The 12,899-nt window shown below is 55.6% G+C and overlaps 2 protein-coding genes across 4 annotated transcripts; one reads left to right on the top strand and one right to left on the bottom strand.

Moving 5' to 3' along the window:
• On the top strand, positions 1–5,785 carry LOC117857609 (probable inactive receptor kinase At2g26730). Its single transcript, XM_034740364.2, has 2 exons — positions 1–1,705; positions 4,853–5,785. The coding sequence occupies exons 1-2, from the start codon at positions 304–306 to the stop codon at positions 5,515–5,517; spliced, it is 2,067 nt and encodes a 688-aa protein (XP_034596255.1). The 5' UTR covers positions 1–303; the 3' UTR covers positions 5,518–5,785.
• Positions 5,786–7,773: 1,988 nt separating this feature from the next.
• On the bottom strand, positions 7,774–11,099 carry LOC117859310 (pentatricopeptide repeat-containing protein At5g55740, chloroplastic). 3 transcript variants are annotated; one of them, XR_004641146.2, is made up of 3 exons: positions 9,227–11,099; positions 8,831–8,974; positions 7,774–8,381 (listed from the first exon to the last, which is right to left on the bottom strand). XR_004641146.2 is itself a non-coding variant. In XM_072293601.1 (1 exon), the coding sequence occupies exon 1, from the start codon at positions 11,062–11,064 to the stop codon at positions 9,202–9,204; it is 1,863 nt and encodes a 620-aa protein (XP_072149702.1). In that variant the 5' UTR covers positions 11,065–11,098; the 3' UTR covers positions 8,481–9,201. The 3 variants fall into 3 exon arrangements, 1 of the variants encoding a protein (XP_072149702.1); XR_004641147.2 differs by lacking the exon at positions 7,774–8,381 and adding an exon at positions 8,481–8,706; XM_072293601.1 differs by lacking the exon at positions 7,774–8,381 and having other exon boundaries at positions 8,481–11,098.
• Between the last annotated feature and the right edge of the window lie 1,800 nt (positions 11,100–12,899).

The following is a 12,899-nucleotide window of genomic DNA, read 5'->3' as shown; positions in this document are numbered from 1 at the left end:
CGTCCCGATCCCACACGGACACTACCCGCGCGCATAAAACACCCTCCCACGCTCACATTCCCAACTCTTCCTCCCGAAATTTCCCACCCCCGAGACGCAACGCAACCCCAGCAAAAAAGCCACCGTCCGGAGCGCGGAAAAGAAAAACGGAAAGCGGCGACGCCAGCCAGTGAGGGGAAAAGCTTGCTTCACTTCCAGCTCCAGCTCCAGCCTCAAGCTCCCCTGCCCTCATCTCTTCCCTTCCCCACCAAGCTCCCCAATGCCACGCCCGTAGCCGCGTCCCCAGCTCCGCCGCCCGCCGCAATGTCCGGCCCCCGCGCGCCGCTGGCGGCGCTGGCGTCCCTGCTCGCGGTCGCCGCCCTGGCCCTCCGCGCCGCCGTCGCCGAGCCCCCGCCGAGCGAGCGGTCCGCGCTGCTGGCGTTCCTCACCGCGACCCCGCACGAGCGCCGGCTCGGGTGGAACACCTCCACCCCGACGTGCGGCTGGGTCGGGGTAACGTGCGACAGTTCCCAGTCCACCGTCGTCGAGCTGCGCCTCCCGGGCATCGGCATCGTCGGCGCCATCCCGCCGGGCACGCTCGGCCGGCTCACCAACCTCCGCGTGCTCTCGCTCCGCTCCAACCGCGTCGTCGGCTCCATCCCCGACGACCTGCTGCAGCTGCCCAACCTCAAGGCGCTGTTCCTGCAGCAGAACCGGCTCTCCGGCGCCATCCCGACGGGGATCGCCAGGCTCGGGGGACTCGAGCGCCTCGTGCTCGCGCACAACGACCTCTCGGGCCCCATCCCCTTCGCGCTCAACAACCTCACCGCGCTGCGCGTGCTCAGGCTCGACGGCAACAACCTCACCGGGAGCATCCCCAGCATCAGCATCCCGAGGCTCGACGTCTTCAACGTCTCCGACAACAACCTCAACGGCTCAATCCCGAAATCGCTATCGCGGTTTCCGCCGGAATACTTCTCCGGCAACCTCCTGCTATGCGGCGACCCGCTCCCACCCTGCAAGAGCCCGTTCTTCCCACCGGCGCCGGCGCCCGGGATGAGCCCGGACGGTGGTAGCCCCATGCCGGGCTCCTCCAAGAAGCGCAAGCTCTCCGGCGCGGCAATCGCGGGCATCGTCGTGGGCGCCGTGGTGGTGGGGCTCCTGCTCCTCATCGTCATCGTGCTCTGCGCGGTGTCCCGCCGGCGGAGGGACGGCGCCCGCGAGGGGCCCAAGGCCGCGACATCCGCCGCGGCGGCGGCGGCGACCGCGGGGAGAGGGCAGGCCCCGCCGGCGTCCGGCGAGGGCGGCGGCATGACGTCCTCGTCCAAGGAGGACCTCGGGGGCGGCGCGTCCGGGTCGGCAGCGGCCGTCGCCGCGGCGGCTGCGGGCGGCGCCGCGGGGGAGCAGAGCCGGCTGGTGTTCGTGGGCAAGGGCGCCGGGTACAGCTTCGACCTGGAGGACCTGCTGCGCGCGTCGGCGGAGGTGCTGGGCAAGGGCAGCGTGGGCACGTCGTACAAGGCGGTGCTGGAGGAAGGCACGACGGTGGTGGTGAAGCGGCTCAAGGACGTGGCGGTGGCGCGGCGCGAGTTCGACGCGCACATGGAGGCGCTCGGCAGGGTGGAGCACCGCAACGTGCTCCCCGTGCGCGCCTACTACTTCTCCAAGGACGAGAAGCTCCTCGTCTACGACTACCTCCCCAACGGCAGCCTCTCCGCCATGCTCCACGGTCAGTGCTCTTCCTTCCTCGTTGCATCAAATCCCCCTTTCCTCGCACACTCGCATTGCAGCATCGTACCGCGTCGCCGTCGCCGAGGAAACTTGACGCGGTCGCGGCGTCGCTGCCGCATTGCCTGCAACTTGCCTTTGCTTGATTTTTGCTTCGCGCGGCTGGGATTTCGTTTGCCGACCGACCTGGGAGTACGGCCAGGGTAGGATCCGGAGACCTGGCTCTTCCAAGTCGTCTTCTCGGAGTACTAGGCACCATCCATCCATCCATTCGCGCGTTGGGGGAATGCAGCATTTACCAACAAATTCCGTGCAGAATTGAGCGAGAAAATTCACCGTTCAGAAACGTCCCCTTCAAATTAATTCGGGCAACGTCAGATAGAGTACGATCTGGCAACCCGCGTCGTCACACTCGTGAGTACGGCGTCCGTCGCATCGGCCGCGACGGCGCGCGCGGCCGCGAGAATTCCGGCATTGATGGCCGGCCGATCGCAGGTTGGTTGGTAGGCGCCGCTGACTCGCCAACGCCAACGAACGGGGCTGGGGATTGGGGAATTCTGTTCTTAACTTTTCCTTTCCATTAGTATTTTCTCCGGTGGTCAGTGGACAGTGGTGACTGGCGAGCCAAGAGAAGAGAATCCACCAGCATGTGGGCGTCGAGGATGGTGGTGGTAGTTCTCGCGCGCTTTTCTTCCCCTCGCTTTCTTTTCTCCGCGCTTTTCTGCGAGAGAGAGAGATGCCCGACGAGGCAGTGCGGGCGGCGTGCGCGGGAGTGTGGGCCAGCGTGAGGCCGGGGTGTCCGTCCTGGCTGTAAAGCCACAGCCACCCGATGGTCCTGCCCTGCCCCGCCCCGCCCCGCCACGCCACTGCCGGCCTCGGCCCCCTCGTGGACGGTCATGCGCGAGGATTGTTCGCTCATTTGTTTGTAGCCGTCGCATTGCCCCGAGCGAGCAGCGACGCTACGGCCCTCGGTCGCAATGGCGCGGCAGGGGACGGCGCACGGCGGGGCTCCGCGTGCCGCAGTTATTGGCGCATGAGGATCGGGCCGTCGTATTTGGTACGCCCTCCGGTCTGGCGCCCGTATCTCTGAGCTGAGCCCCGTGCTGCTCATTTGATACCGCAGCATGTTTAGAACAGTAGAAAAATGTTGGGAGATATGCTCTGGCCTCTGGGGACCGACCGACCGATCGATCGGCAAATGGTCCGGTGCTCAACTTTTATTGTTCTCGATGTGGCTCGGCTTGATGGTACACCATAGAAATGCATGATCATCAAAACCGCCAGCGGGATGGGTGTGGCCCGTTAGCACAGAAATTCCCTGTACGCATAGCACTTTGGCACTAGGATATGCTCATAAGACGGAGTGGGGACAATAGACAGTAGTAGAGTAATGCAGCGTGAGTTGTCGTCGTGGGGCCTGGCCGCGTTTGCAGCTCGCTACGTGCTGGCGAGTCGGCGAGTTCTACTACCCTCTCGGCCTCTCCTAGTCCTGCCGTCCTGGGACGTGGCGACGGACGGCAACGCATGGCCTGGCTCGCTCCTTGTTCACCTGCGTGCCCACGGTCCAAATCCTTCCCCAGCGGTGGCTGCCGCCCTGAAGAGGGCTCTGCCCCGCTGTCCATGCAACGCGACCGGGCCCGTAGCCACTGGAACGGGGAGGGCATTGACGCCGCCCCTGAACTTGTTTCTCGCCCGAATCACCTCTCGGCTCTCGCCCCTGCCTTAAATTGCCCCAAGGCTTTCGACCCACCCACTCGACGAGGATTGAAGAGCTGACTTTGGTTGGTGCCGGTTACCCATCGCGGAAGAAATGGGCCAGGATGATGGATGACGCGTTGGCGCCGTGATGAATGAATCGGTTTCTTCTTCTTGAAAGCAGCCAAATACCCCGGGAGTATATTTGATTTCTCCATGTTACCAGTCTGAAGTCTCAGTTGATAGAAATGCGTATAGTTGGTGACTGAGCTGGGACCCTAGTCTGGCAAGTGGCCATTTTGAATTATTTCTTGTACTAGTAGTTTTTTTGGTGGCCACAACAATAGAGCTGTAGATATGCCTGCATAGCAGTACAGACTGTACAGTGGTACCACAACTACGGCCTAGTCAATGCACGATGCTGCTGCAATCGTCGTATGCATCTGCCACTGCAGTTTATAGCAGCCTTAGCAACTAACACAGTACCGCCTCTGCCGTGTGGGCCCACTGCCGGTCAATGCTCTTCACTACTTGCCAAAAAATCACAAACCTGCATTTGTACTCGACAGTGGCATATCAGCAACGCTGGCTAGCTGATCAGCTCACTTTGTGTGCAACCACGGTGTGGTCTACTGTCCCTACATTAGGTCACAAGCTCATAGATTCTGAATTGAATTTCCTCGATTCTTCAAGTAAAAAATACAGTTCGCAGCGCCATTGTTTTATTTCTGGCCGTGCAATTATGCAACCTACTAGTTCGGTGTTCTCGCTCATCTGTCACGTCCTACCAGTCATATCGACCAGATGTGCTTATTAGTAGCCAAATTAGCTGCTTATTAGTGACTGCATTCAATTTTTATGATGCCAATAATCTAATTTAGAGCATTTAGTCTGTTCTTAATTTCGTCTCTCAGTAGACCTAATCAACCTACTGCAGCCATGACTCATCTATATTGTGTGCTTCTTGTTGATGTCCAACTGTCATTGACCAATTGCCGATGGCTGATGTCTTGTCCTCTTTAGTCCTTACGCTGCATGCTGGCTGCAACAGTCCGCGTTCTCTGCATTCCTGTTAGGGCTGCGTTTGTTTAACAACACTTGCGTGACCGTCACTGATTCCCTGACAGTGACGAACCCCTGTGGTTTTCAGACCGGTTCAACGTGATTGTTTACTCACCGGCTGAGTAAACAAATCGAGCACCACTCGCATTTTCTTTATCACTCTCTGACATGATTTTTAGTGCCCGTCATATGACTTGGTGAGCGTGAACTTTCTGTTGATGTCTGCACCACAAAAATTGTAGTTCGCGTTGCTCAATCAGCAATTGGAGGGTTTCATGTTTACTAATCTTTCTGAACATGTTTCTTTACAAGAAATTATACTCACGGGAGTAGGCAGATGCACTGTTGTCCTTCAGCATTCTCACGGGAGTTTGTGCCTCCACACGTGCAGGGAGCCGGGGCTCGGGGCGGACGCCGCTGGACTGGGAGGCGCGGATGCGTTCTGCGCTGTCCGCCGCTCGCGGGCTGGCGCACCTGCACACCGCGCACAACCTCGTGCACGGCAACGTCAAGGCCTCCAACGTGCTCCTCCGCCCTGACCCGGACGCGGCGGCGCTCTCCGACTTCAGCCTCCACCAGATCTTCGCGCCGTCGTCGACGCGGGCTGGCGGGTATCGGGCGCCTGAGGTGGTGGATTCGCGGCGGCTCACGTTCAAGTCGGACGTGTACTCGTTGGGCGTGCTGCTCCTGGAGCTCCTGACGGGCAAGTCCCCGGCGCACGCGTCCCTGGAGGGCGACGGCACGCTGGACCTGCCGCGGTGGGTGCAGTCCGTGGTGCGGGAGGAGTGGACGGCCGAGGTGTTCGACGTGGAGCTGGTGCGTCTGGGCGCCAGCGCCGAGGAGGAGATGGTGGCGCTGCTTCAGGTGGCCATGGCGTGCGTGGCCACGGTCCCTGACGCGCGGCCGGACGCCCCCGACGTGGTCCGGATGATCGAGGAGATCGGCGGCGGGCACGGCGGGCGGACGACGACGGAGGAGAGCGAGGGCGTGCGGGGCACGTCGGAGGAGGAGCGGTCGCGGTCGGGGGGAACGCCGCCGGCCGCACCGACGCCGTGAGCGCCCTTTAGAGGAGGGTAAAAGGGTTTCTTCTCGCGAGATTAAATTGCATAGGTTCTTCTTTGGTGCCTGTATGTCAGTGAACAGTGGTGTTCTGTTCTTTCTCTCTCTCTCTCTCTCTCTCTCTCTCTCTCTCTCTCTCTCTTCTTTTTGTGCTTACCCAGGGCATTGTTTTGTTGGATCAAATTGTATTTTTCTTACTCCCCTCTCTCTTCCTCTCCCTCTCAGGCTTCATTCATGCAAGTAAAAAAAAATGTAAGTTTCTTGAGCTTCTTTTGTCCCCTTCGTGATGCTTGTTCGACACTTCTGTTTGTCGTGCTGAAGCTGAACCAAGTGCAACGGGATGCCAAGCCTAAATATCATTGGCAGCCTCTGTGGCTTGCTCGTTGCTCCACCAGCATCTTGTTGCCGTTCGCTTGTCTGTCACTCAAGCCTACGAAATGCGTTGCCCCTTTTACTCATGGGTGGAGCAGAGGAGCAGTGACGCTACACTGCCTTCACATGATTTCTCGGAGACAGACTATTCGGCGGATTCAGTAATGCCCCCAAGTGTTGCGGATAAGATTTTCTTGTTCCAATTCCGTGGCAGCACAACACACGGACCGGTGTCGGGTCATACAGAAACGCGCATTCCCGTGGCTGTGTCATGTGAGCTCCCGAGTGAAGTGCGATACGTTACCCACACAAACACACAACGACTTGTTACCTGTTGATCTGATACCTGATGAGCCTGACATGACAGCACGTGGTGAAATCTCAGCGTGATCCTACCGAGCAGGGCACGATCACGACTCATGAATCGGCGGTCAACTAGGGGATCGACCCGCGGACAGATCAAGCCGGCGGAGAGCTCGTCCATGTCCTGACACGGCCACTCGGGGCGGGCACTTGCTCAAATCCGACAAGGCGCGTCGGGGCCGGCGCGCTAGGCTGTCTGACCGGGCCTTTGGCTCGTCCTGCACCGTTACCTCTGGGTGCCCCTTGACAAAAGACACTCGTGACTTGCAAGCACTGGTCAGCTACAAAACAAGCCAGTTTGCCAGTTGATGCTGCCATGCGCCAGGGGCTTACTGCGCTCTTGTAGGGAGTGGGGATAGACCCATGGATAGGACGCCTCAAGAACGACGCGTTTACCGGCCTTGATGATGCCATTTCGATCAGGAAAGCGCGATTGTCCTGGCCTCATGGGGCTCCCCCCCATGGCCCCATGTAGGCCTGGGTCCGCCGCTGGTCACCGGGCTAATCATGGCATCAAGATCAAGATCTGATCTACTCCGGCAGCTACATTCCTCCCGAAGTCTCCCCAGCAGGACAGAACAAAATCGCATCAAACCAAGCGGGGGGCAGCAGGAGCAGAGCAGGCGGTCCTCTGATCACACATAGGGGGTGTTTGGGAAACACCTGTTAAAGTTTAACACCTGTCACATCGGATGTTTGGATGCTAATTAGGAGTACTAAACATAAGCTAATTACAAAACTAATTGCACAGATGGAGTATAATTCACGAGACGAATCTATTAAGCCTAATTAGTCCATGATTTGACAATGTGGTGCTACAGTAACCATTTGCTAATGATGGATTAATTAGGCTTAATAGATTCGTCTCGCGAATTAGCACAAGGTTCTGCAATTAGTTTTATAATTAGCTCATGTTTAGTCCTCCTAATTAGCATCCGAACATCCGATGTGACACTGTTAAAGTTTAGCACCTCGTATCCAAACAGCCCCATAGGTTGGCTGGTTGTAGCAGCAGCAGGAGGAGGACGCGTTGATGGAACGGGAACCTGGGGCTGTTCCTTTTCACCGGAGACACATGGTGGGGCTGCCAGCTGCGCCTGGGCTCCCCGCCATCGTCCGTCGTGCCTCCGCACTGGGGAGAGCGAGCTGAGCGAGGCGCCCACTCCCCACGTGGCGCCGTGCTAAAACCTGGCCCGCGTCGTCCCGCCCGGCGCCTTCGGCCTTTCGCCATGGGCCGCGCGCGTCGACAGGCGGCAGCGGCGACCCAGCCAGCTTGCCGGGAGCAACGAGCGTGCCGAATAAAGCTCAAAGCCTGGAACGCATGCAAAGTTACTAATGCCAGATTAACCCAAGCCAATGAGTTGCAGACCTGTTACTTGGTGGAGAACCACTGGAGATCAGGGTGTGCATTATGTGGAACTGCCGGTTAAAATGTTGGAGCTCGCTGAAAACCTTTTGCTAAAGGAGATTGATGCCGGTCACATGAGAACGGAAAAAGTTGCAGATTTGGAGAATCGATTGGCACACAGTAAAGGTAACCGTAACACCAGAGCACTCTTTATCATCTGACGGACAGTTCGACTTCTTTATCAAACGGATACTATGTGCAAGGAAACAATTACAGTTCACAGTGTGGGTGTACCCATAATCTATTGTCGGAACTGTAACAAGGACTATTACGGTGATTGGCACATATTAGTATCTGTACCAACCTTGTCTTCTGAAATTCCCAAAAGGGACCAGCACGGGGCGCACAGGCTGATCCCAAATTGAGCAAGCTGGGCAGCCATCACAAGTGCAGCACATTTCACAACAGTCAGCATGATCTACGCCTTTCCTACAAATAATTCAAACATCTGTAGCTGCAAGCTCCAGAGGGAGCTCTGTGCCAGCACAGACAGCATCACTGTTTTCACGCCTTTCTCTTGATGGCGCTTGTTTTCTGATTGGAACCTTCTGACCTCATGAAAATGCCACTCAAATCAGATTCAGACTCCATTCCATGTCAGAATCAGATATGTCAACAAACCAGTCATTCCCCCACCGGCCGAGCCATCGAGGGATTTTTTTATACAACAGTAATATTTATTATAGTTGGAATGCTTCTTCTTTCAGATCCTGCAAAACTGAACAGGCAAGAAATTACAGCCAACGATGTAAAGTTTGATGCTTATCACAGGAGAATTAAAAGAGCTGAAGATCGGAAAAAGCAGAAAGTCATGCAGTAAAAAGTAACCATAAGTTAGAGAACCCTTTATCTTGTGATGACAAATAAACAGAGCCATTATAACATCCTCTAAGAATGGAACATATGTACAATGCGCTAATTACACTTTACAGTATGGAGTATACTGTTATTCTATTGTCTGAACTGTAACCAGGACTACAACAGTAATTTGCCCATAGCGTCCTCCGACGATTCCACAAAAGGCCCAGTATAGAGTGCACATTCTGATAAAACATTTAGCAAAGTGGCAGACATAAGCACATCAACATCTCCCATTCTCCCAACATTTATCCGTAGTCACAGTACACTTTCTTTTTGCAAATAATTCAAATGGCCAAACATTTGTACCTGCAAGGCTGCAGATCGAGCTCTGTGCCAACACAAACAGCAGCACTGTTTTCTTGTTGGTCCGGGCTCTACAAGGTGCTCGTTTTCTGATTGGAACCTTCTGACCTCAATAAAATTCCTCACAATTCGGATGTAGGCCCCATACTGGCATACATATCAGAGATGTCAACATAAGCATGTTAGTTATTTTACTGCACATAAACCTGCATGTGTAAGCGCAACAGTGGATATTTACTTCGCAACCACACCAATACCGAAAATGAGTGATTTCAGTATGTGCAGTGCTATATAACCATGTAGCCTTTTCAAAAAAAATTTATAACAATGTATTTTAACAGCTGTATATTCCATATTATTGAGACTATTTTCTGTTATTTACTGCATTCAGCAAGCAACCTTAGTAAACTGTCCATCGTGCCTCTGTCGTCGAAACTGCTATACATGTTGAGAAGTGATTGTATCACTGATTTGGACAACAACAGGCCCTTTTTGACAACGCATGCGTGAATTGCCTTTCCACAATGTACAGAAACTGCAGTTTTAACAGCAAGGATCACTGCTGAATAGACTGTTGGACTGGGTGCTGACTCTACCTCCTGCATCTTGCAGTATAGATTTGTTACCTCCTGATGCATGCCAGTTTTGGATAAGCCGCTTATTAACAGGCTCCAGGTGCGCAGATTGGGGCGTGTTCTAGTCAGAAGCATCTGTTTGAATACTTCTAGAGCGTCTTCGAACTGGCCATTTCGTAAAAAAGCTGAAATTACTGAATCCCAACATGCTGCAGTTGGGGACATGCCTTCGAGCTGCATATGATCTAAAAGCTTCAGAGCCTCAGAGCTCATGCCACGATCTGCATAAGTGGAAATCATCACTTTCCACAAGACAAGGTCTCTCTGACTCATGGCATTGAACACTCGACGTGCATGTTCAATCCTCCCAGTACTCGCGTACAAGTCTATCAAGCCACAAGCAACTGCCCTATCTGAATCAAGGTCATTTCTGACTGCATAACCATGAGCAGCTGTACCGACCATCATACTGCAAGACTTTACACAAGCCATGATAATGGACGCCAATGTCACGCAATCAAACTTGAGGTTAGTCTCCAGCATTCTTCGACAAGCGTCAAAAGCCTTGTCAACCTGCCCATCCTGAAAATACCCAGCAATCATCAAATTCCAAGTGACAATATCTCTCTCTTCCATCTGTTCAAACACTGCCTCTGCAGCCTCCACCAACCCAACTTTACAGTAGAAGTTGATCATTGAGCTACCCAGAATCACATCAATCTCTAACCCACTCGATACGGCCACAGCATGGCCCTGCCTGCCCTCATCAACAGCCTCAAGTTCCGCCGACGCGGACAGCAAGCTCACGACACTGACCCTCGTCGGCAGCACACCCTCGACCCTCATCTCGTAGAACAGCTCCACGGCCTCGTCAATCCTGCTATTGTGTATGTACGCCATGAGCATCGAGTTCCAGCTCACCACGGTCCTCTCCGGCATTGCGTCGAACACCCCTCTCGCGTCCTCCACCTGCCCGCACTTCCCGTAGAAGTCCACGAGGCTGCTCATCACGTACACGCATTCCGCGATCCCGGCCTTCCACGCGTACCCGTGCACCGCCCTCCCGGCGCGGAACAGACCGAGCCCCGCGCACGCCTTGAGCACGGTGGGCACGACAAAGTTGTCCGCGGGGACGCCCGCCCCGAGCATGGCCGCGAACCCGTCGAGCGCCCTGGCGTGAAGCCCCGCGCGGCTCCAGAGCCCGATGACGGCCGCCCACGCGAAGGCGTTCCTGTCCCTTTCCGGGAGCGCCTCGAACGCGCGCTCGGCGTCGGCGAGCGCGCCGCAGCGTGCGTAGAAGACCGCGAGCTTGGTGCCGACGTACGCGTTCCGGCAGTAGTAGGGCCCGCGCTTGACGAGCGCCGCGTGCACCTGGCGGCCCGCGCGGAGGGACCCCGCCGCAACGCAGCACTGGAGCAGCGACGCGTACACCTCCGGCCCCACCGAGACGGCAGCGGCCGGGGAGGGCTGGCCCTCGGCGCGGGCGACCAGCGCGAACGCGTCGTGGAGGGCGTCGTCGTGGGCGTGGGCGTGCTGCGAGAGGGAGGCGAGCGCCGCGTGGACGGAGGAGGCGGCGGGCCTCGGCGCCGGCACCGGCGCGTCGTGCGGTTTGGAAGCGTGGGGACTCGTGATGGCGGGAATGGGGAGTGGGAGCGACGCCATGGAGGCGGGGCGGGGGAGCGGCCGCGCGGAGCTGCATGCTCCATGGAGCCGGGAGGGATAAGAGAGAGGGTAAGGGCAGGTGGCAGTTTCACGGGCTAATGGGCTTGTATGGGCCTATTATGGTCCGTTTGGGCTCCAAAAGTAACCAGCACAAAGATGGATGATGATGCTGGGTCTACATGGGCTTTTATGTCGGGCTTCCTTATTCCGCGGGAATCCGTAGTGTGACGTGGCACGCAGCCACTGGCTCCTTCCTCTGCTTAAAAAGATGAGCGGACGATCTCACGATGTGATAACCACGACCTTTGAGGTCAGCGTCCTGTCCTCTCGACTGGAGATGACACGATCATTGATTCACCTCCTCCTCTATCGTGAGTAGGGACTTTTACGGAACTAGTTTTTGCTCTCCGTGACTCCGTGGGTGCTGCTTCTCGTGGATTTTTCTCCTGTTGTCAATTTTCGGTTTCTTTCACCACACCACCGCACCTTTGGCCTAGGTCCAGGCGTCTAGCACCGGTCGAGTACAGTGGCAATCCTTCTTTGTGTCCCTTGTGAGCAGGCACGGATATTTTTAGCCAGTCTATTCGTGCAAATAATGACAGGTTGCTTTTGGACGCTAGTACAGTACAAGAGGAAAAAAACACCTGGTACCTACCTCTTATGACACTGACCGGGTATCTAATCATTAGTGCGTGCCCAATTCGTTGCAAACTTGCGTCCCGGAAGAATCGAAGGTGTCCTAGTGGACGGGTGGAAACGAGGTTTTCGGGTGGGGATTCGTTTGGATGGATAGGAACGGTGTTCAGAGGCAAGCGGTTTTGGTCTAATGCAATTGCCGTCGAGGTGAGTTGGGAGTGGATTCTTATTATCTTTGCGCAGTGGCAGTGATGGATGCAGCTCATGAACCCAGCAGGGACTTATTCTTTCTCCTCCACCACTCCTAGGCGAGGTCCTCTTCCGATGGTTCACGGATCGAAGTACTCCTCTTCCAGCTCCCCTCTATCTCCTCCTCGTTATCACCCCTTCCTCTTCTCCTCAACGGCTCACCTCCTTCCCCTTCTATATCCACTATTGGGGAATCCGCCTTTAGTACCGGTCCCAAACCCGCTTTTAGTACCGTTTGTGCAACCGGTACTGCTATATCGGTACTAAAGGGGGTCCTTTAATACCAGGCCAAATAATCGGTATTAAAGGGTACGCATTAGTACCGATTGGGGAGACCAACCAGTACTAATTCATTTTTTCGCCCAAAAATAAAGAAAAAAATTCGTTGACCGTCGAAGGCCCCATCACGTGTAATATGCGCGTGCACAGTCCATGGGATTCGAACCCACGACCTCAAGCCTCGCGCATTCCTTCCTTACCATCTCACCTACACAGCACATGTGATGGATGCATATATGCTTTTCTTTTTATCGGATTTAGTGATCGGCAGTCCACCAGAGGCTTACCCAAGTGGTAGATTTGTAGGCGGAGGAGATCGCAAGACCAAGAGCTCGAATGGTAACACAAGGGCGCAAGGTTTAGGCAGGTTCGGGCCTCCGAAGAGTAATACCCTACGTCCTGTATTATGGTGGATTGTATTGTTGGTATGGGATGCGAAGAGTTGATGTGTGTTCCCCTCGGGGGGGGGCATCCCTGGCTGCCTTATATAGGCTGACAACCTAGGGTTACAATCGGATAGTATCTAATCCTAGTCGGTTGTTACATGGAAAGCAATCTGAGTCGGACTACAACAAATATCCTGCAATATCCGAACGGATTCTGGTGACCCGATCTCCTAGCTTGTGCTCCACGTGTCTTCATGCCTTACCCCGCATGCCATGGTCGGGCGG

The sequence above is a fragment of the Setaria viridis genome, chromosome 5 (genome assembly GCF_005286985.2).
Source record: "Setaria viridis chromosome 5, Setaria_viridis_v4.0, whole genome shotgun sequence".
NCBI lineage: Eukaryota > Viridiplantae > Streptophyta > Magnoliopsida > Poales > Poaceae > Setaria > Setaria viridis.
Note: the sequence above shows the minus strand (reverse complement) of the source record. Positions and strands in the feature narration are given on the sequence as shown.